The sequence below is a fragment of the Octodon degus genome, unplaced genomic scaffold, assembly GCF_000260255.1.
Source record: "Octodon degus isolate 3935 unplaced genomic scaffold, OctDeg1.0 scaffold00276, whole genome shotgun sequence".
NCBI classification, from domain to species: domain Eukaryota; kingdom Metazoa; phylum Chordata; class Mammalia; order Rodentia; family Octodontidae; genus Octodon; species Octodon degus.
This window is the reverse complement of record NW_004524852.1, coordinates 2,052,525-2,075,896: the sequence shown is the minus strand read 5'-3', so window position 1 is coordinate 2,075,896 and position 23,372 is coordinate 2,052,525. Positions and strand designations below refer to the sequence as shown.

The window sequence follows — 23,372 nt, the reverse complement described above, 5'->3', positions numbered from 1 at the left end:
GAAGGGAAGGGATAAGAGATAAAAAAAAAAAGGAGTTGAGGTGTGCTATGTACATGCACCAACTCCACACAGGGAATGCAAACATTATGTACTGTAGGCATGTACTTAAAAAATAAAAATAAAAAGACTATACTATGTTGTAGACTTGTAGAAAGGAACCTGAATTAAAAGCCAAAACAACCTAAATCCCAGGCCTGGCACCGTGATTCACAAGCTCTGTGACTGAGGCTGGCCACTTCATTTCCCTGAGCCAGCTTCCTTACCCAAATGACAGTGCCTGAAAATGATAACCCGAGGTACTTCCATATGCTGTGTACTTCGAGGAGCACCTTGTACCAGGAGGTAGTTATTATCTTGACTTTGCAAACAGTGGAACAGGTCCCACTACCTGACTTGCCCAAAGCTGTACAACTGGGAAATGGATGAGTTCCAAGGTCAACTTTTTCTAATTCCTAAACCCATTACATCCTACTTCCCTTTCAGCTCTGATGCTCTGAAATTTCTTTTTTTTTTTTTTTTTTTTTTGCAGAACCAGGGATTGAACTAAGGCCCTTGCGCTGGCCAGGGAAGCGCTTATTCTACTGAGCCATCTCCCCGGCTCCTAAAATTTCTTCCTTTCTTTTTCTTTTTTCTTTTTTTTTTTTTTAATGTATCTAGTACAGGGTCTACAAAGTCTCACTGCACAGATCAGACTCATAGTGATCCTCCTGTTTTCAGCCTCACAAGCTCGGGGATTACAGAAGCCTGCCACCATGCCCAGTCTCAACTGCTACCTCAGTGTGCCCCAGGGGTGGGGCCGGCATGGCTTGTGGTGCCAGATATCAAACCCTGGTCCCTGCGCTCTGCCTAAGCAGGTGCTTTAGTCCACCGAGCTATAGGGCTGGCCCTGAAATTTCTTCATGTCAAGTTTTCCTAAGTAATCTTATCACAGTATCAAGATCTAGAAGCAAAAGTGCCTAACTTGGCTTTTCTTAAGGGTCGCTCCCCAAAATTCAAGGGTCCTAGGTCCCTGAGACTGAAAGAGACCTTTCTACATTTACTCTCACACAGAAGAAAAATCAAGGAAGGCCTTAAAGGAACAGAAGGCTTCCTAAACTCATCTCCTTTTCATTTTTTTCTGTAAAAAATTAAGGCAACTGAACTGAACAATATTTATTTCTGCTCACTCATTTTTAGTGTTATTTCTTTACTCTATGTGTATAAACTCAAAGTCAGCAGGCTGACGCACCTGCCCCCATCACTGACGCAGGCCCAGCTTCACTGTGTACCAGCTAGTGCCGTCCTGACTTCAAGGGGCCTTTTGCATAACTGGTGAGCACATGCGCACACTGATCCCACCTGATGACAGTGCAAGCTAGCCTGACCCACACATTCTAAACAGACCACAAGTAATAGCAAACAAAGAAAATGTGAAGCAGAAAATTTGTAATCAGAGTGATATAATTTTTCCACTTGCCTCTCATTTGCCAATATTTAAATGAGAAAAGTCATTCTGACTCTAAGCAAAGTACACTTGAACAGTTCCGGATATAGTGGCGACTATCAAAGGGAGATGCAGACAGGCATGTGGAAGTTCCAGGAAAGGCACAAGAATTACACTTAAGACACTTAAAAAAAAAAAAGTCTCTGAATCTCCAACAACAGAAATCAGAAATAGGGCCAGCAATTGAGACTGGATGTGGTGGTGCATGCCTGTAATCCCAGCACTTGGGAGGCTGTAAACAGGCAGATCACTACGAGTCTGTTCTAGTAGTGAGACCCTGAACACCCTGTAGACCCTTCCCTAAAATACAAAAAAAAAAAAAGTTTAGAAATCAGAAATAATAGGGAAGAGTTATCCTTAAATCTACTCAAAAGAGATCTGTCAATATGTGGCTTTTTCTGTAAGAGTTCATCCAGTACAAGCGATTAATATACAACTAATTCAGGTGAAAAGCTGTGTGTGGCCTGAGCTGGCAAGAGCAGTGGTGTTCTCCTACAACACTAGCAGAAGTCGCAGCTGGTTTCCTTTTTTGGGAGAACCACCTCCATCTTCACTAACATTTAAAACTGCTATCCAGCACTGCTATGTAGCTCAGTTGTAGAGTCCATGCCTAGCAAGCACAAGGGCCTGTGTTCAATCCCCAGCACCATAAGGAAAAATCCAAAAACCTATTTAGCAACCCTCATCATCAAGGAAATACTTACATGAACGGTAGACATTACACACCAGTTTTTAAAAGTCTAGGGAAAACTTTCAATAGAGAACCATTTTTGAGGAATGGCATGGTGGCCCGTGGCTATAATACCAGGTATATGGGGGACTGAGACAGGAAGATCACAAGTTTTGAGTCTATCTTTCAGAACTAGTGAGACACTGCCTCAAAACAAAAAGATCTAGGCTGGGATTGAGATAGGAAGATTGCCATGAGTATAATATCAGTCTAGGATACATGAGTTCCCTTGAACTCAACTGCATATTGAGACTGTCTTATAACTAAATAAATAGCTAAGGTGTGTAACTTACAGTGGTTTTTTTGGGGGGAGAGAAGAACTAGGGATCGAACTTAGGATCTTGCGCTTTCCAGGAAAACACTAGGTGTGTAGTTTAGTGCCCCCTGGGTTTAATCCCTAGACAGAGACAAGAGACAGAGAGAGACAGATGAGAGAGAGGCAGAGAAAGAGACAGAGAGACTATGTATTCTCTTATATAAAAAGAAAATAACAAGTGCAAGACTGTACATTCCCATTCATATATAAATGTACAGAAAGTACCCAGCCAGTTTATTAATCATGATGATAAATTAGGGGAATAAACACCAAAAGCCTCCCTTATCTGTATTATTTGAAATGTATTTACTTAAAACCATAGTATAATCTCATGGGGGCTGGAAAGATGACTCAGTGGTCTAAAGCACCTACTTAGAACAAGCTTAGCAAAGCACAGGGACCGCGGTTCAATCCCCCAGCACCACATGCCAGCCAGCCCCGCCCCCTGGTGGGCTGAGCTGGCCACACACACACACACACACACACACAAATAAATAAAAATTAAAAAAAAAAATCTCATGGCTGGGGACAGGGAGAGGGGGAGAATGAATTTGGAATAAGAGATATGGGTTCAGATCTTCACTCTGTCACTTACCGGCCTCACAATCACCAGCCAACTGCATAATCCCTCCAAAACCCTGGTTTAAGAATTATTTATTTTTAATTTATTGTTTTATTTTTATTTTTGGGACCAGGGATTGAACTCAGGCCCTTGAGCTTGCCAGGGAAGTGTTTATTCCACTGAGCCATCTCCCCGGCCCCTTAGTTTAAGAATTTTTTAGCTGGCTATGTTTAAGTGAAAACATATAAAGGACTTTCCACAGAAACCATCATAGATAAGCACTCAATAAATGGTAGCCTTTATTTATATTAATTATAGTAATAAATTCAGTATCAAAAATCAAATACCTGAGATCACTTCAAAGAGAATCATTATTATATTCAACTGTGGTTTAGTCTTTAAATTAATCATTATTCCTTTTTATATTATCACATCTGTGAGTTTTAGTCATTAAACTTTACAGCTGGGAAGGATCCCAAGAATTCATCTAAACTAGTGGTTCCCAAATCTGGCTGCACAGTTGAATTAGCAAAACAGCTTGGATGTGGGGGGAGATGCCAAGGCTTCACACTGGATTAGAACTTCTGGGAGGTGGGACAGAGTAACCCTTTTTTTTTTTCTTTTCACATCTTCTCTAACTACACACCTACTCCTCCACAAACATATATCTACAGAAGAGACATGCAAAACAGAGGTGTAAAGAAATTTCACATAGGTGATGCAATTTCCTTTTGTGGTAAATTAAAAAGATAAAGCCTTTTAAAGTTAATAATAAGCTTTCTCAGGGTAACTTAATGTCCTTAATCCACTGAGCAGAATGGAGGTCTTGTTTGCCCATAGTAGTATACGCCTATAACCCCAGCACTTGGGAAGCAGGCTCAAGATCAGCCTGGGCCCCATAATGAGTTCAAGATCAGCATGAATTCCATATGGAGACCCTGCCTTAAAAAAAAAAAGGGCTGGGGAGATGGCTCAGTGGAATAAGCGCAAGGGCCTGAGTTCAATCCCTGGTTCTGCCAAAAAACAAAAAAACAAAAAACACCCTCTTCAAATCTAGAATGGAGGTCTTTATGCCTGGCCCAACAAATTCCATTTCAGAAAACAAAGGTTTATGCAAAAGATGCAAATCTCCATCACAGAAGAAAATATAAAAGCCAAATAAGCAAGAAAAGATAGCTAGGGGGCCTGCCCATTAGCTCAGTTATTTAAGTGCCTGCTTAAACAAAGTAGTCAGGCTCAGGTGCTGTGGTTCGAAACTAGATACTCACGCCAAACCAGAAATGCCCTGAAGGCATACTAAAGCCAAAAAAAAGAAAAAAAAAAAAAGAAAGAAAAGATAGCTAATCTACATGTCTAACAAGAAATGTTTTTATAATTATGGTATATCCATGATGGGATATCACATGTTCATTAATATTTTTTAACTTTATTTTTTTTAACATTTATTGTGTGTGTGTGTGTGTGTGTGTGTGTGTGGCCAGCTCAGCCCACCAGGGGGCGGGGCTGGCTGGCATGTGGTGCTGGGGGATAGAACCACGGTCCCTGTGCTTTGCCAAGCTTGTTCCAAGTAGGTGCTTTAGACCACTGAGCCATCTCTCCAGCCCACATTAATATTTTTAATCTGATTTTTAATAGCATAAGAATACGACATAATATTAAGTAAACAGAACAAAAATAAGTATCAGCAGTCTAATCGTAATTCTGAGATGGCAAAATATCAATCTAAACTTCCCCAGGAAGCAACAACCTGATGGGAAGAGAAGGTACAACCTTCAAAAGCTGGTAGGACCACAGCGAGAAAAGTCAAAGTTTACCTTAGGTGCTATAAAGGAAAGAGGCCAATGTAGGCTACATAGTGAGTTCAAGGGTAGCCTGGATACATAGTAAACCCTGTATTAAAAAAAACAAAAGTACCTCCTGAAAACTTTTGAAGCTGGGTGTCTTAATGCACACCTATAATCTCATCACTCAGGAGACTGAGGCAGGGATCACTACGAGTCTGCATTGTGTAGCAAGATCCTTTATCAAATGAATAAAAAATTTTAAAAATACTCCCCCCCAAAAAAAAATCTTTAAAAAAATAGTAAAATAGGGGCCGATGATATAGTTCAGGAGACTAAAGGAAGCTTAGGCAAGCTCAGGGACTGCAGTTCGATCCCCAGCATTACACATTGTACCAGCCCCACCCTTAGGGCAGGCTGAGCTGGCCAGACAGTCTGGCATGGTGGGCGCATGCCTGTAATCCCAGTGCTGTGGAGGTTGATAGCAGGAGGATCACTGTGAGTCCCCACTGTGTAGTAGGCCCTGTAACAACCAAATATATTAAAAAATAATTTTTAAAAATAATAAAATAGAATTTTTTTCCCTTGGGAATACCATCATCAAGGTAACAATTTGTATCTTTTCTATCATTGTTTCTCAGGTTATTCATACATGCCAATGGTGGAGACTCAGCTCTACTTCCTAACCTTTAGAGGCTTCAAGAGACTAATTTTTTAAAAAATGGAAAAAAAAAAAAAAAGACTAATTTCTCCAGTGTTAGTAATTTTAATTATTTTTCTCCCTCATAGGTTCCACAATTACCCTTCTCTGTTTCTTTATGGCTCTTTCAGGTTTTTTCCCACTTTTAAATTGTTCTTTCTTCATCTACCCTTTCTTTCCTTCGCTGTACTTTCCCATCCCTAAAGCTCTTTGCTTGAATGGACAGAAGTCTTGCTTTAGCACCCCTATTTTTCTGACCTGGCATTCCTCCCTGTAGGAATGTTAATCAGCATGTGGAATTTAATTAATTCAGCAGCTAATTAAAAATCGGAAAGGAGGAGTGGAAAAAGAGGGCGGGAGAAACAGAGCCTGCTTCAGTGCAGAAGGTACTGCAGATGGTTCTGGGTTGGCTGGCACCATGCCACCGCCCTCCAGTCCCCTCCCCTGTACACACAGGGAGTGGGGAGGGGCAAAAGTGAGGGGCACAGGCTGGCAGAGTCTGTAGACAGACTCATTCAGTCCTGCTGCCGCTTCGTGTAGGGAAGAGACTGAGAAAGAAAAATGAGGATGAGAGGGAGACACGGACAGACCCACTCAGGAAGAGCCAAGGAAGGGGCATCCGAACAAGTAACTCCTCTCCTCTTCAACTCTGGATGAAGCAAAAGACAGCAGCACCATCATGGTGGTTCCCTGGCTCACACGGATCACTGAAGACAAGATGGGAAAATGTAGCCACTGATTCACTGGAGAAAAAGGGATAGCTCATTCTGGCAACCAGGGAGCTTCTCTGCTGCCATTCTTCCCATGGTGGGCTGAGCAGGTGATGAGGAAGAATGCTATGGGAGATGAAGGATGACAGTGGGCATGAATGGGCACCGGTGAGCAGATGGACAAAAAGGAAACTGGAAGAAAGGAATGAAGGGTACACGTGAGGAGGGAAGGGAAAAGTGGAGAAAGGCAAAGAAGAAATAAGGAATGGAGAAGGAAGAGGAAGTCAGGGGCAGAGTCAGGCTTTGTTTGCCAAGATGGACAAAAAGGGATGGAATACTGAGCAGAAGACTTCCACATCTCATCCCACCCAGCCTGGTCCCTGGGGAGGGAAGGGCAGGGCCACAAGGAGAGGGCAGGTGCACAGGTCCTTCTGGGGGTCAACTCAGCTGCCAGAGACAGGGACTTATCCAGAAGATCCTCTAAATACTGGATATTTCTGCCAAACAAAGACTTATCAAAAGCATGGAGAAATGCTTCCAAATGAACAGAAAAGGAAGCTAGAATGACAGGAGGCTGCAGGATCCGATTCCAGGAGCTCCAGCAGGGAGATGGGTGAGGAATGGGGTTTTCAGCAGTCCCCAGAGGTTCACTAGGGGTGTTGTCGGCTACTCTGAGGTGAAATACATCCTTTAGGGGATGGACTTGAGGATTTGAGGGTAAGAAAGAACAAAAGAGCTTGATCCCCTGTGGGAAGCTAGACCTAGAGAGCTTCAGGAAGAAAGCCTTGGGAGGGCTAAACAAGGAGGGCAGGCAGAAAGGTCTGCCCTCACTGACAGACACTTAAGGCTTGACTGAAGGAATGTAAGAAGCAGGGTGTAAAGTCAGATGGAGATTCCAGGTATGAACTGCCACAGAGCTGAGTGTGGCCTAGGGGAGGTCACTGCAGCTAAGAGACAGGATTTTCCTGGCGAGAAATTCGGATTTGACCTCTTTACCACCCAGAGCTTCCTTTAACATCTAGCAATGAGTGAATCCAAACTGGGAGGGAGAGAAGTAGAAGCCTGGGGGCTTTCAGTCCTCCAGAGTCTGTCCCACTCAGGGTGGGAGTGGGAGGAGCTCAGCCCAAGCTGAGATAAAGCAGTTCCACAGTAAGCTGCCTCCAGCTCAATTAAAGGGAAACATACAAATGTTTTCTAAACCTTTTGCTACGTTTTACTTACAAAATTTATGAGAATGTTTACTAACACAGCCAGTGATGGTCTCACTGCTAGAGAGGAATTCTTTACCAGTGAAGGTTCAGATAGTAGGTAGCCCTGGCACGGACAAGTACGCAGCAGACGAGCAAAAGAAAGAGTTCAGAACTGCTGCAAGCACCACTAAGTTCCATGCAGCCCTGTGAGACCTCTGAAGGGAGAGAAGGCTTATGAAGGGAGAGAAGGAGCAGACTAGCTACAGTAAGGTCAAGGAAACCTGGAAGGGAATCCATCCCAGGCTGTGGGAGCCGCCAGCCCCCCTCCAACAGGCTGACCTGTGTAAAGCCTGGCAGACACTCACACCTCTCTGGTGAGCCAGGTCCCTTGTGTGTCCAGCTCACATAGTCTGGCCCTCTCACTGCTCACACTAAAACAGCAGGCAACCATACTGCTGGCTCAAGGTTATCAGTAACCCCCAGAGGAAACAGAGACACTAGTTTCCAAGAATACTAAACAAAAAGTCAGACATAGATATCAGGATTTTTTTTTTTTCTCCCTGAGATAGAGTCTCGCTGTGTAGTTCAGGTTGGCCTTGAACTCATGGCCTTTTTTTTTTTTTTTTTTTTTTTTTTTGTAGAATTGGGGATTGAACTCAGGCCCTTGTGCTTGCCAGGCAAGCAGTTATTCCACAGAACCATCTCCCTGGCCCCGCATGGTAATTCTGCCTCAGCAAGCACACAGATTCTTATGCCAGCTCTATTAATTATTTGTGTGGCCCTGGCAAATTACTTCTCCCTTCAGGGTCTATGCATAGAAAAAAACAAAAATCAATCAGTATCTTCAATACCTAGGGAATAAACAGTTGAAACTTAGAACTGTTTCAAAGAATTCTGAAGCTGAAAAGTCTTCAGCATACATTAACAAGAATTTACTGATGCTTGCTATCTATTCTGTAAGAGAGTATGGCCCTAACTAGGGCTTCCTAAATAGGATAAGAGAGAGGATTAAGAAAGGCAGGCGGAAAATCAGTTGAGGAAACCAATGGTCTCTGGCCCATCAAGCTCTATCAATACACACAAACCTTAGGCAGGCAGGCAGGCAAGAGGGACATGTCTCCATTGGCCTGTGCACAGCCCAGATGATATAGCAAAGCATGTGATGACCTAGCCCTGTATGTCATCACAGCTGCCACCCCACTGACATACTCGGCCTCCTCCTTAATCCAAGAGTCAGCCGTGCCCGTGACAGCCAAGCAAGCTAAGATTTCCTCCAAACAGCAGAAAAGATGACTTACTGCCCATACTGTGGATAATTTTGGGGATATGTTCAAGGAAAAGACTTAACACTACTAACCTGGAAGTGCTAGGATGCTGCTATTAATTTCAAAAGGCATAATTTGGTAAGAGAAAAATTAGCCATCTTAAAAATTGGGCAACTTTTATAATCAACAACCCTACTGAATTAACTGAGGCCTGTGATATAGATCACACAATGAGAAATCTCCAGATAAGATACAAAGTCAAGGAAGAAGAGCCAGAATGGTCTGACCAGTTGGGGGCACATTCTGGAAAAGATAAACAGTAAAGGGAACTGTGGGCTGAGTGGGGCAGCCATGGAAACTCAGCTGAGATAAAGAAGAAACATAAAAGAGAAAGAAGCCAACGACAAGAGGAAGCTTAAGTCCTGCAGCCAGTAATGACCACTCGGCCAGCCAGTGTGCCTGTAGGTGTCACAGCGGCCCCAGCAGGACCTTTACAGGACTGGGAAGATCAGTAACAAGGTATCTGCTAAGAGACGACAGAACAGGTGTCAGAGAATAGTGTCTCTCCAGCCTTGAAAATAAAGGATAACAAGTATGGCAATCCTTAGCAATCAAACTTAACATTTCTGGATGAAGCCCTTAATGTCTGACTTCTCATTATTCTCATTTTCCTGGCATGCAGACCCAAATTATGTAGCTCCACATAACATGGGATCCCTTGCCAGAGAAACACTCACTATCCAGATCCAGAAACTGAATAGTATGGACAGTAAAAAAGGATGCCTTTCCTCTCCAATCTGCGTATGTTCCCTTCACACAGCCTTGTGATTCCCCAGTGTCAGTGTTGATCCCTTAATTTGCCTCACCTCATTCTCTTCTACAGCACTCTTATCTACACCCCCTTACATTAGAAGAGTTATCTGTAAGATGCCAAGGGTAGAAAGGATAAAGAAAAAGAAAAGGGGTAAGATAAAGCTTTTAGATAGAGGGGTGAGATGGAGACCCTACAGACAGACAGAAAGAAAGAGAGAAAGCAAGAGAGCTGGAGCGGGGGGAGGGGAGGAAGATGGCACTGCAGGGGGAAAAAAAGAGCGCCACAAAATTAATTTGAGGAAGGGAACAGTAAAGAAGACGCTGGTAGAATAACAATCAGGCAGTAGAGGGCTGAGCAAAGGGGGAGGGTGACCGGGTGGAAAGGAATGATGCTGGGGAGGAGGGCCTTGCCTGCAAGCAGCAGCAGCACCACCTATGGGTATGGTGAAGGGCTACAGACAGCAACAAAGGGGCCCCCGCCTGGGCACTGGAGTCTGGGGTGCAGTGGGGAGGGACAAGCCATGGCTTCTGCCCTACAAGCCTCTCAGCAACACAACATGCAGGCTAGAAGAATAAACTGTATATGGCTCTCCTGAGAAGAGAGGGACTTAACAAGGTAAGGGAGGGAGAGAAAACTCTGGGGCTTTTTCCATTCTAAGGCAGTCTCTCCTCAGAATTCAGGCAACAGAAAAGAGAAGGGATTGAAAGGGGAGGGATGCCAGGTACAGAAAAGAATGTGAGTGGCTGCTTCTTTTTTCATTCTCTGGGGAAAGGGTTTTATCTTTATTTCTGAATGACTTCCTTTCCCCACTGGACATTAGAGAGTAGAGTTCCATCCCTGGGGCAACGCATGCCCCTCACTCCGCTGCTTTCTCTCAGCACTGCTTTCAAACTCCCAACCATTAGAAACCCCCAGGGATCCACCAAGCTTGAGAAGAAAGGGAAGGGTCCCCCCTTCAGCCAGACAGGCCTGGGGGGAGGACAGGGTGGAGAGTGGAAAGAAAGAGAATGCACAAGCTCTGCACAGGGAGGGGAGAGGAAAATGTGATCAGTAGTATTTGTTGTGCTTCCAGGGAGGAAGGCTCCGTCACATTTTTAATAATAATAAATACATGAAGACAGATTTGCCAGTACTGCTCTGACTCCTTAGGAGTGGGGGAGGGGAGCCAATGCAACTGCAGCACAGGCCAATATCTTCCCCTCCCCTCCCCCATTAGGCTCAGGACTGCAGCCACTTACCCCTCCCCCTCTAACTGCAGTCTTCCCCTCCACAGCCCACCCTTTGCAGGGTCCCTTCACACAGCTCAGCACCTCTCTCTCCCATCTCTACCCTCCAACCCTACTCCATCTATCAAGACTCGTTCTTGTTTAATGCAGCCATACCTCAAAGACTACCCACATCTCAGGTTTGTTCCCCTAGTCTTTTTCAACGAGTGCCCTTCTCCCCATAAAACACCCCACAGAAGAAACCCAGTATATTTCAGCATTTCCTGGATTCTACCAAAAAGGACTGCTTTTCTCCCCATTTCTATTTCAGAGTGACCTCCTTTCTTGTACCCTTAAAACTATAATGGCTATCAAATGTGCTTGTGCTTAGGGGGTATCAGGGCCTCAGAACTCAGTGACTACTGCCACCTATTGACCCAAATTTGTTCAAGATAGACCTTTAATACACTTCTTACACAGCAATGCTCTGTTATTTCAAAAGCATCAATAGCTTAAACATGCAAAGGCATGGCTCTTGGGGCTGCTCTGAAACCCTCTGAACAATGAGATCAAAGAAATACAAAAGCAAGACTGGGCAGAGAGCCAGCGTAACAATGCCTTTCTCTATGCAAGACAGAAAAGAGGCCCAAGGAACGAAAAAGCAACTTTAAGCCTCCTCGAGGGTCTGCAAGCAAAGAAAAGGAGACAGAGTATTTTTCAAGTGCTGGTAAGAACCATGTGCAACATAACATGAATGATGTGACTGATACAGCAAAAGGCAGGATTTCATTCATTCCCCTTCATCAAGGCATTCAAATCCTTGGCATGAATCTGGGGTTTATGTAGCTAACAGATCCCAGGGAATATCAAGGACATTAAAGAGGGTGGCACCTCACACCCTGTCTGTACCACAGACCTGAGTATGGACAGATAAACTTCTGTGGAAAAGGGCAGGCCTTCACCATGCAGCACTGCATCGTCCAGCTAACCATCAACCAAGGATGAGAAATAAGTGTGAGCTCTCCATGGTGCTGAAAAAGCAATGCCCGCAGTTAGGCCATCCCAAACCCACAAAATGCATTTTTGGGGGCTGGGGAGATGGCTCAGTGGAATAAGCAATTGCCTGGAAAGCACAGGGGCCTGAGTTCAATCCCTGGTTCTGCAAAAAAAAAAAAAAAAAAAAGTCCTTTTGGGGCTAGGGAGATAGCTCAGTAGAATAAGTGCCTACCAGGCAAGTATGAGGTCCTGAGTTGTTGGGGGGGATGTGTTTGCCTAATAATGTATTCATGAAGATTGCAAAAATAAATAAATAAATAAATAAATAAATAAATAAAAACAACAACAACAAAAAGATTGCTGTGAACTCTAAGCACAGTTTTCCAAGTTTAAAAAAAAAAAAAAAAAAAAAAGCTGAGGCAAAAACAGGGCTTTGACGCTCTCATCCTCACTCAGAGGCAGAAATGTTAAATTACTTGTTCAAGACTTTTACCATCACGTGACAATGAACAAAAGCTCATGTGTGTTGTTCATGCACAGTGACAAATGTTCCTCAGTGAACATTAGAAATGACCTCTTGACACTTAATGTAGTATGAAGGATCAAAGTATGAAGGATCAAAGAAGTGAATCTATGGGTAGGAATAGCAGCAGAACAAAAGCAAATAGTCAGAAAGACACTGAAATTTTTAGTTCTCTAGCTCTATTACCCTAAAAGTGGTTCTCAAACTACAGTCCATGAAATTCTAAAGGTAGTTTAGATACCCTCAAGAATCCTCAGGAAATACGGTCATAAGAACACAGAACTTAGCTATAGGCCTAGTGACACACACTAGTAATCCCAGGAATGAAGATCACAAATTTGAGCCCAACCTGGATAGCTTGAGACCCTGTCCCAAAATAACAGACAGACAGACAAATAAATAAATAACTAAATAAATAAATAAATAAATGGCTGGGGATATAGCTCAGTGCAGAAGTCCTGGATTTAACTAACATAAAAATTTTTTTTTAAAAAAGGAACTTCAGAACCCCTCATCCTCACTTCAACCTCGACTTATGCCTGATTTTTTATTTTTAAAAAATCTACAATAAATATCCTCTATTGTTTGACTTTGGTGCAAATATTCTCATAAATGAATTTTTTTATTTTTTATTTGTTGGCAGAACCAGGAATTGAACTCAGGCCCTTGTGCTTGCCAGGGAAGCGTTTATTCTACTGAGCTATCTTCCCAGCCCCCAGGGAATTTTTTTTTTTTTTTTAAACAAATGGTAAAAAGCCAAGGAAAACAAGGTGTCCTGGTATTAAAGATTCAGTACGCAATCTACAAAGGCAGGGCTTCATCTGTTCTGTTCACTGTTATTCCAACAGGCCAGCACAGTGCCTGGAATTTGTTTCTTTGAAAGCAAAGTCTTTAATAGAAATGTGGCAAAAGGGAAAGAGGCACTAGAGATTATAAATTACCTACATTTTTTTTTTAAAAGAACAAAAGTCCTGATAACTCATGAATTAGAGAACACAAAGTTCCCTGTTCTCTGTGTTCCTCAGAAACTGGTTATCCAACTTATTGGCCAGGTGTCCATAGACAAACTGCTTCAGCTGAGGGTCTCAAGATTCCTCACTAGTGAAATGGAACAAACATGTATTTTGCAGGGATTACATATAAAGTATTTAGCTCTGTATGTAACACAACTTAAAGATTTTTCAGAAAAAAATCCTCCTAATCCAAAACTCTTAATTAGAAATAAATGCAGTAGTTCTAAGAAATCAGCATGGCCGTTCCAGTCAAACATTTTTGAACCAAACCATTTATTCAGTAAATTTAATCCAGAAAAGGAAAAGAATCTCTACATTTGTTTTTGTGGTTCTTTGGTTAGACTAACTTGAAGATAAATACAAGGATCCATGCTTTTATGGCCCCTTTTCCTTAAGATTCTTGAGGATATCTAAATACCTTTAGGGGCAGGGGAGATGGCTCAGTAGAATAAGAGTTTGCCTGGCAAGTGCAAGGGCCCAAGTTCAATCCCCGGTTCTGCAAAAAAATAAAAAGACTTAAAAAAAAAAAAAATCAGATGCTAAATTACCTTTAAAACTAATCATGCAGGGGCTGGTGAGATAGCTCAGTGGTCTAAAGCACCTACTTAGAACAAGCTTAGCAAAGCACAGGGACCCGGGTTCAATCACCCAGCACCACATGCCAGCCAGCCCCGCCCCCTGGTGGGCTGAGCTGCCCCCCACACACACATAAATAAATAAATAAAATTTAAAAAAATAAAACTAATCATGCAGACCAATATAAATCCATACTAACAGAATTCAGAATCAACCAAGTATATTCTTGCCTATGACAGTGCCCAAGAAAGCCAGACACTAAAATTAGATGCTTATGAGAACAAAACTATTTAGAAATTCCAATGAATTAATTAAATACTCAATCTCTGTTTTTATTTCTTTTCTGCATTACCTAAGACCTGCAGGATCTCTCGCCAATGAAAGTTACTAAATAAATAAATAAAGTTACTCAATAGATAAAACACAGGACTGGGGAGATAGCTCAGCAGTCTAAGCACCAGCATGGTAAGCATAAGGACCCAGGTTCAATTCCCAGTACTACATGCCATGCCAGCCCCAGAACTCCAGGCGTGCATGCTGGCCACCAAAACCAGGTCTGGTGCCACACGCCTATAATCCCAGCACCAGGGAGGCTGAGACAGAAGGATCACTACGTGTCTGAACTGTGTAGTGAGATCCTGTACCAAATAAATAAAAATTTTTAAAAATATTTTTTAAATAGATAAAATACAAAATCTTATTAACTCCCACTTGTTTCCTAACTGGGATGTAGCTGATGTTTCTGTGAGACTTTCCTTCTTTTGACTGTTAAGCCAGGAATTTTCTGCCCCTCTGTTTGCAGGTGTTGTTCTGCAGCTCTCTGTAAAAGGGCTGCTCTTTACCAGCTCTGGCAAATAGTGGCCTTAGCTAAGGAAGAGAAAGAGAGGCTGGAAACACTGATTGTGCACTCCAGGCTTCTTGTTCGCTGTGTTCTACGAAGGCTCAACAACTAACCAAAGACCTGAAATATGTTCATGTTATTCTACAAAGAAAGTACCCAGAGAAATGGAGAAAAGAATAGCACTGGTGTAGAAAAACTCTTTTTCATTAAAGTACCAAAGGTTTCCTGAACTACCAATGCCACCTGGTGGCCAGGCTAGGTATGCTAGCAAATCTTAAAACAGTATGTATACTGTATTGTAACAAATCATATAAAAAGTCAGGGAAACATACACTGGGGAGAGGTGATTACCTATACTGTCCATTTTTTGGTAAAACAACCACTTCTGGGTTTCTGAGAAAATATATCACCAAGGAAAGCTTTACAAAGCCAAACTTCGAAACATTCAAAACAGTTTCATCTCTCTTCACCCAGTCTCCAAAAACACCCTACACACCCAACAACTCCAGTCATACAATACATGTGCAAAAGGGGCTTTAATTTGTAAGCAAAATCAATTTTATTAGGAAAGATCTTTCCATATGTCCAAAACAAACAATTAATGAATTCCAAAGGAAACAACTAACATACAGTGAAATGAGAAGTATCCCAGGGACGATAAGATACATAAGTATGTACACCCATAATCATCGCCGCCTCCGAAAACCTGAAAGGAAGGGAAACCAAGAATGAAGCAAAGGACAGTTGGAAAAGCCAAAGAAAGGGGAAAAAGGTCACCTAGAAACAAGGGCTCACCAGCGGGTTCCTAGGCAATATGTGCTACATCTTCCCAGGACAAAAAGACTAAAAGAAGGAGTGAAATTAAAATGGGATAATGCTTCCTTCAGGTGACATTTTTATAGTTCTATTTAAGGAAGACTAAACAGGATCTGTAGGACCTTAGAGATGAAATCTAGAGATTCTTTTTAGGAATGATGCAGATTTCACGCTTAGGAAAGAAAATAAGTAAGAGTCCACCTAAAAGATTAATGTTCAGCATGGAAAAGATACTATAGAGGTTGGTGAGACTCGGGATAACGATTTGAATTCCCCACCCTGCTTGCACTGATCACTCAAGTTCTAGCAGTTCACTGACCTTTTCTCTTCCGACCTTTCTTAGGTATCTTCTTCCGCTTCTTAATAGGATTCTGATCCTGAAAACAGAAGGAAAAATGAAGTAATAGCAGTGTGTCTACAGGTGCCAACTTCCCTGCCCAAGTTCTTCACAGTATTAAGTCCCACAGACATTTGGCTGGAAGCTTGACAGTTGCTTCCCACCATTATATCCCAACCTCACCTCATCAAGATGAGCAGCTCCTCCTGTCAGTGCACTGATATCACTGAAGTGCGTGAGTGAGTGAAGCTGTGAGCTCATAACATTTGCCCGCTTTCGCCGTCCTTTCTCTCGCTTACTGACACTTAAACGCACCATCATGCTCTCCTCGTAGTTAATCCTGTCAGAAAAAGACACTATTTCCAGCAGGTTCAAACCATCATGGAGGAAAGCTACAGTCCACAGCCTGGAGCCTGGTATTTACTCATTCTAGTTCAGAAAGTTCACAAAGGGGCCAGGGAGTTAGCTCAGTAGAATAAGTGTTTGCCTGGCAAGCTCAAGGGCCTGAGTTCAATCCCTGGTTCTGCCAAAAAAAAAAAAAAAAAAAAAAAGAAAGTTCACAGAAAATTTCACAACTAAAAACCATAATGAGTAGGGGCATAGAGAATCCTCAGGGGCCGGGGAGATGGCTCAGTGGAATAAGTACTTCCCTGGCAAGCGCAAGGGCCTGAGTTCAATGCCTGGTTCCACCAAAAAAAAAAAGAATCCTCAGTGTCAAGCTCCCACTAGGACCTCCTTCACTCTTAAAAATAAACCCACTGCCCATCTACACAACTATGTAAAACTGTATACCAGAAAATCCTATTTCAGCTGTCTACAGTCCATCAACTGTACAGACTATACCTGAGCAAAGGTGACAGTCCTGCACTCAAGGCTCTCTACTTTTCTCCTCTGAACTTACACAATACTTTCAATGCCACTATAAAAACTTGCCTTTATTACCTCTAGGAAGAATGTATGCAATGTGTTAATTATTGAAACTGTCCTACCAATTTGGTTTGAAACTGTCTCACTGCTATTTGTTTCTCAATAAAATTATGGGAAAATTTTTTTTTAAAAATTAAAAAATAAGGGCTGGTGAGATGGCTCAGTGGTCTAAGGCACCTACTTAGAACAAGCTAAGCTAAGCAAAGCACAGAGACCGCGGTTCAATCCCCCAGCACCACATGCCAGCCAGCCCTGCCCCCTGGTGGGCTGAGCTGGCCACACACACACACTAAATAATAAATAAATAAATAAATAAATAAATCTTTACTTGAAGATAATTACAAAATAAAAACAAAAATAAATAAATTACTAAAAAAAAACCCTTGCCTTTATTGCTTTCGACACAAACTTTCATTCTATAATTAAAGCATCTATTAAACAGGTATGGTGACCCCCCCCTTACAATCCCAGCTACCTAGTTTTTTTTTTTTTGGTTTTTTTTTTTTTTGTGGAACCGGGGATTGAACTCAGGCCCTTGTGCTTGCCAGGCAAGCACTTATTCTACTGAGCTATCTCCCCGGCCCCCAAGTTTTTGGTTTTTTACTTTATTTTATTTTTTCCCAGCTACCTAGGAAGCTGAGGCAGGAAGATTGCAAGTTGCAGGCCAGCCTAGAAAGCTGAACAAGATGTTTCAAAATAAAATTTTAAAAAGGCTTGTCAGGCATAATAGTACACACCTACAACACCAGCACTTAGGAGGCTGAGACAGGACAACTGTTGTGAGTTAGAACCCAGCTTGGGCTACAGTCAATTCAAGGCTGGCCTGAACTATGTATCAAGACAACAAAAAAGAAGGCAAGGAAAGACAGTGCTAAGATATAGCTGAGGGGTAGAGTAGTTGCCTACTATGCAAGAGTTGGGTTCAATCCCCAATACAAATAAATAAGTAAATAATAAATGTCCCACAACTGCATATATTTCTCTCTACATAGCATTGAGCTGTATCACGAGCCTACACACAAGGTGGGAAAAATCAGCTAAGCACAGTGTTCTAAGGCAGAAGAATCACAAGTGTGAGCCAAACCCAGGTAATCTAGTGACTCAGCAAGACACTGTCTCAAAATAATAAAGGCTGGGGATATAGTTCAATGCAAATGGAGGCCCTGGGTTTAGTTTTCAATACCAAAAACAACAACTAAAAATAAATAAATAAATAAATAAATAAATAAATACCAAAACCCACTTTTTGCTTTTTTTCTAGTTCTTATTTTGTACTTCAAACTCCTTAATTTTTTCTTTTTTTTTCTTCAGGAAGGAAAGGTTTATTTAGCTCAAGGTTTGTGGAGGTTTCAGTCCACACTCAGCTGACTCTAAGGCAGAGCACAAGAGTTCAAGGTGGTGGAAAACAGCAAAAACAGCAAGAGCAAAAAGGGAAGAGCTGCCTCAAACTCCTTAATTTGTAAAAATATCACCTCAAGCTTTTCACTCTATGTTCACCCAAAGTCTGAGGACAGGTGTCTACAGAATGAAAACAACTTGTCACCTGTGTTGGTCCTCCTGACTTTGGCGTGTGACATGGGGATGGCGAGCATCATAGATCTCCTCAGGCGCATCCGAGTACTGCTCCTTAAGTTCACGAATAACAGAGCTGCTCAGCGCCCGCCTCTTGGCTCGTTCCAGACGCTTCTTCTCCCGCTCGGCTTCTGTTTCATCTATATGATAAAAATACACAAGGGTTATCTCACAACAGGAAAAAAAAACCACAGCTCACCCCAAGGAGGCAACAGCCACAATTCATACCATAATGCACGGGAACCAAGCGTGGTGGGACATATTTCTTAGATGCTCCTTTTGCAGGTTTCTTCCCTGAAGCCTCTGCCTGGCCATCCTCTGCTTCACCTTCCTCTTCATCCTCAGAGCTCAACTACAAAAGAAATGATGCATATAAACTTGGGAAGTATTAGGCAAGTGAGAAGAAAACCCAAAGGTAGAATGCCCTGAGGAGTTGTAAATATGAACAAAAGGAAGAAAATAGCACCTCATTCAAACAAGGTACAAGCTGGAAAATCAAGTCACAAGAGAATCCCAGGAAATTCAAGACCACCGTCAGGGTCCTTTAGATGCAAATCCTTTAAGAAAATCAGGAGGAAATGCAACCCTTACCTTGCTTATCATATTGCTAGGATGAGGTTTAAAACGAAGTGGGTCATTCTCACCTGAAATATAAAATCCCAAAGGATTCTGTAAGATCTGGAACTTTATTAAGATGCCCATCAACTTTATGATGATCTTACTTACTGAGGCTGCCCGTCACTGCAGTCTTGACTAGTTTATCAATCTGGTATTTCAGTTTTTGGTCCAAGGGACGAATCTTCTCCAAAACCTACAATGCATTAAATAGGATTATATTCCCTTCAAGTTGAGTACACACCAGAGGGCCTATGCTGTTACCCAGTAAGGCATCTAATATGCACAGAGTAGAACAAATGAAGAGTAAAATACTTTCTTTCCATTTCTTTTTTCTTAAATATGAAAAGTCACTTAAACAAGAGTTACTGAGTGACAGTTTTGGAGTTCAAGATTTAGAAACCTGAAGGATTCAGAGGCTGAGGCAGAAGGATCACTGAGTTCCAGGCCAGCCTACACTACTTAACAAGACCATCCTTCTCAAAACCCACCCTCCTTCCCAAAAGAAACCTAGAATTCCAAGATGCCAAAAGCCTCATACCGTGCGAATCTCTACCAGTCTCAAAACTGCAGCGAGTCCCTGAAGAGATCCTCCTGAGGCTTTGTGCAGGATGAGATGGCTCAAATCCATAAGGTACATAAGCAGCAGCTGGTCTTTCACTTCCAAGAAGCTAAGACCCTGTGTTAAACAAAATAATAAAGAGATAGAAATTCAATTTTACCCCCCCCCCAAAAATCACAAGTGCCTAAAGCAAACAGGAAGACTTTTTCTTTAGCAAAAAATAATGGCAAACTATATTTAAGAAAGTAAGTGAAGAGTAGAGGAGAAACTGGCTCTGCAGGGTGAACTTAAGTACAGGAAAAGAGGAAAAAAAGAAAGATAAAAAGAACATCCGATGGTGTTGGGGATATAGTTCAATGGCACACGTGCCTTGCCTGGCAAGTGCAAGGTCCTGAGTTTAATTCCCAGTAGTAAAACAAAACACTCTGGAGGGAGTAGGAAGGGCTATCATGAAGAAAAGCCAGGATAGCCAACATTTTTCCAAACTCAAGCATTTCCCAGCTGGTTAACAGAAATTATTGAAAGTACAGTAGTTCCTTTTTATCTGTGGTCTTGTTTTCTGTAGTTTCAGATACCCATAGTCAATTGCAATCCAAAAGTACTACATGGAAAATCCCAGAAATAAACAATTCATGTTTTAAATTGTCCGCTCTTTTGCACAGTATGATGAAACCCTGCGCCATCTCACTGTTACACCTGGAGCCAAATCACGCCTTCATCTAGGGTATCCACAATTAATGTGTCACCTACCCTTACTAGCCATCTCAGCTTTCAGAGCCACCATAAAGGTATTGTGGCACTTTTGCTTCACTGACCTTTATTCTACTAAACAATAGCCACAAACCATAAGAATAATATTTAAGGGGCCGGGGACATGGCTCAGTGGAATAAGTACTTCCCTAGCAAATGCAAGAGTCTGAGTTCAATCCCTGGTTCCACCAAAAAAAAAAAAAAAAAAAAGAATAATATTTAATAAAAAGAGACATCAGGCCATAAAATGTAGAAGCACAGATTAACTTTGGTACTATGTGGCAACACTACAGGGCATAGAGGGAAAAAAGTATATTTATATAATACACACACACATAATTATATAAGATTCAAAACTAGGGGCCGGGGAGATGGCTTAGTGGAATAAGCACTTCCCTGGCAAGCGCAAGGACCTAAGTTCAATCCCCGGTTCCACCAAAAAAAAAGATTCAAAACTATGCATGGTTTTAGGCACCAACTGGAGTGAGGGGGTTTCAAAACATCCTCATTGGATAAGAAGCGACTACTGTAGTCTCAAGGAGCGACTAAACTTGAAAATGACCAAAAGAGAAAATGCATGGGAAGCAAAGCTCAAAGTTACCAAAGACAATTAACACCAGGAAAATCAATATAGCATCTTCCCAAAGACACTATAATGAAGTATCCCCACATCAAGAGATATTGATATTTGGGGCCAGATAATTCTGTTATGGAAGACTGTCTTGGCATAGTACCTTCTCAATAGCATTCTTGGCCTCAACTCATCGCTCTACCTCCCACTCTAAGATCCTAGCAATGAGAGGGTGAGGCAGGTGGACTATAAGATGGAGCTCAGCAGATTAAAGCGCCTGCTTAGGCAGGTGCAGGGACCGGGATTCAATCTCCAGCTTGTTGTACTGGCCTCACGCCCCACCCCTGGTGCGCACTGAGACAGTGACTGAGAGTGGGCATGGTGGTGTGCACCTGTAATCCCAGCACTTAGGATGCTGAAAACAGGAGGATCACTGAGTCCGATCTGTGTAGTGAGACCCTGTACTAAAAAATATAAATAACAACAACAAAAAATGCATAAAAGCAATGTAGCTCTGTATGAAAGACTTGGGTTCAATCCCAGGACAAACAAAGTATATAGTGTTGATTTTTAAATTAACTTAAATGGACTAAAGCACCTGCTTAGGCACTGTACAGCGGCAGGTGTTTGATTCCCAGCATGCCATGCTGACCCCGCCCCCGGGGCATGCTGAGACAGCAATTGAGACTGGGTGTGGTGGTGCATGCCTGTAATCCTAGCTCTTTGGGAGGCTGAAAACAAGAGAATCACTATGAGTCCAATCTACATAGTAAGACCCTGTAGACTCTGTAGACCCTCTCCTAAATTCATAAAAAATAAACTTAAAATGACTGATCTTATCTCCACATAATGAAATTATACAATATAGGTAAAAACGATGGTTTATATATGGATGTAAAATGATAAAACTAATGTCAGCAAAAGCTGTAGAAAGTGAGTTCAATTTCCAGTTCTGCCAAAAAAAAAAAAAAAAGACTGACAAGCTGAGCTTAAATTCTGAATTAGGTAGGCATTTGGTGGTCAAATGCTAGGTAAGCCACTTTACCTTGTCTCATTTGTTCCTGCTCCAAGGAGTAAGCACAAGGCACAAACAAGGTAACATGAAAGCACTCTGTAACTTGTAAAATACCTTGTTAGTTTGGCCATAAAAGACAACAAACATCTGTTCTGTGAATAAAGTAATACATGGTGATCTGAAAAATATACTGACAGTCCAGAACTGAAACATATCCACATGGTACTCAAGACAAAGGCAGAAAAGAACATGAGCAGCAAACTTTTCTGATTTGCTTGGGCACTCCCAAATTCACACTGGTTAGAAGCATGTAAAGAAAAAGAAGAGACTAAAAAAAAAAAAAATTCAAGAAAAATACACATAATGAAAACAAAAGTGAATGATGAGGGGAAAAAGTCAAGAAGCCCTTGGGTTAACAGTGGCCATGCCTTTAAGAGCAGACTCCTTGGAAGATGCTCCTGCTCCACTTCCTCTTCCACTCTGCCTGGGACAGACAGGGGTCTGCCAAGTGGAAGGCAGATGACCTTGGAAGGTGGAATGAAGCTGCTGGGACAGGAGCAAGGGAATGGAGCCTCAGGAACCCCTGAAGATCAAAGGAAAAAACCAAAACACCACTTAACATGAAGACGAAGAGGGAAACTGAAATATCAATCACATGCAGCAAGTAAAAGCAGAAACTCAAGGCTCTAGACCGATTTTACTACAAAAAAGGTGAATAATGGCAGGAAGGAAGGGGGCGCGGGAAACAAGCAGATCTCAGAGGTTGAATGTACAGTATTAGAAAGCAGGAGAGGGAATTTGAGGGAACAAGGAAAATCTAAAGGATCTGGGGGAGTGAAGGCCCAGAAAAAAAGAGAAATTAAAATGTGTTATCTAAGAGTACAAATCTATTACAACTCCCATGCTTAAAAATTTTTCAGGGCCCGGGAGACAGCTCAGTGGAATAAGCACTTCCCCAGCAAGTGCAAGGGCCTGAGTTCAATCCCCAGTTCCGCAAAAAAAAAAAAAAAAAAAAAAATTTCAGTGAGGTGGGTCAGGGAGATGGCTCAGTGGAATAAGCGCTTCCCTGGCAAGCAAAGGGCCTGAGTTCAATCCCCAGTTCATAAATAAACAAATAAAATAAAAAATTCTTCAGTGAAAATGCTGCCCTGGCAAGTGCAAGGCCCTTACTCAAGTTGGCCTGGAACTCACAGTAGTTCTCCTATCTCAGTCTCCTCCGGGGATTGAACTCAGGCCCTTGCACTTGCCAGGGAAGCGCTTATTCCACTGAGCCATCTCCCCGGCCCCATGGCAACATCTTTGAAACAGGGATATATTATTCAGTCAATGGTATTTTGGCATTATGCCATACATTAATAGCTCTTTCTTTCGTTTTTGTTTTTTTTTCTTCCTCGAATTCCTTTAGGGCACTTTTGGCCAGCGGGAGAGTTGTGAGGTTCGAACTCCAGCAACCTGAGGCTGACAGCTTTGTGGAAGCAGCCACTTAAAGGACTGAGCTAGGG

General features: G+C 42.2%; 1 protein-coding gene across 3 annotated transcripts in view; it reads right to left on the bottom strand.

The window, feature by feature from the left end:
* Positions 1-15,249: 15,249 nt before the first annotated feature.
* The window catches only part of Ngdn (neuroguidin), a 47,697-nt gene continuing 39,574 nt past the window's right edge, over positions 15,250-23,372 (bottom strand). For all 3 annotated transcript variants that reach the window (XM_023706937.1, XM_023706936.1, XM_004646685.3), the window contains 8 exons: positions 19,514-19,651; positions 19,084-19,168; positions 18,949-19,001; positions 18,586-18,709; positions 18,329-18,497; positions 16,042-16,198; positions 15,841-15,898; positions 15,250-15,411 (listed from right to left, as the gene is read on the bottom strand). In XM_023706937.1, the coding sequence (XP_023562705.1) occupies positions 15,392-15,411; positions 15,841-15,898; positions 16,042-16,198; positions 18,329-18,497; positions 18,586-18,709; positions 18,949-19,001; positions 19,084-19,168; positions 19,514-19,651 (804 nt within the window). In that variant the 3' untranslated portion in view covers positions 15,250-15,391. The remainder of the gene's footprint in view (positions 15,412-15,840; positions 15,899-16,041; positions 16,199-18,328; positions 18,498-18,585; positions 18,710-18,948; positions 19,002-19,083; positions 19,169-19,513; positions 19,652-23,372) is intronic.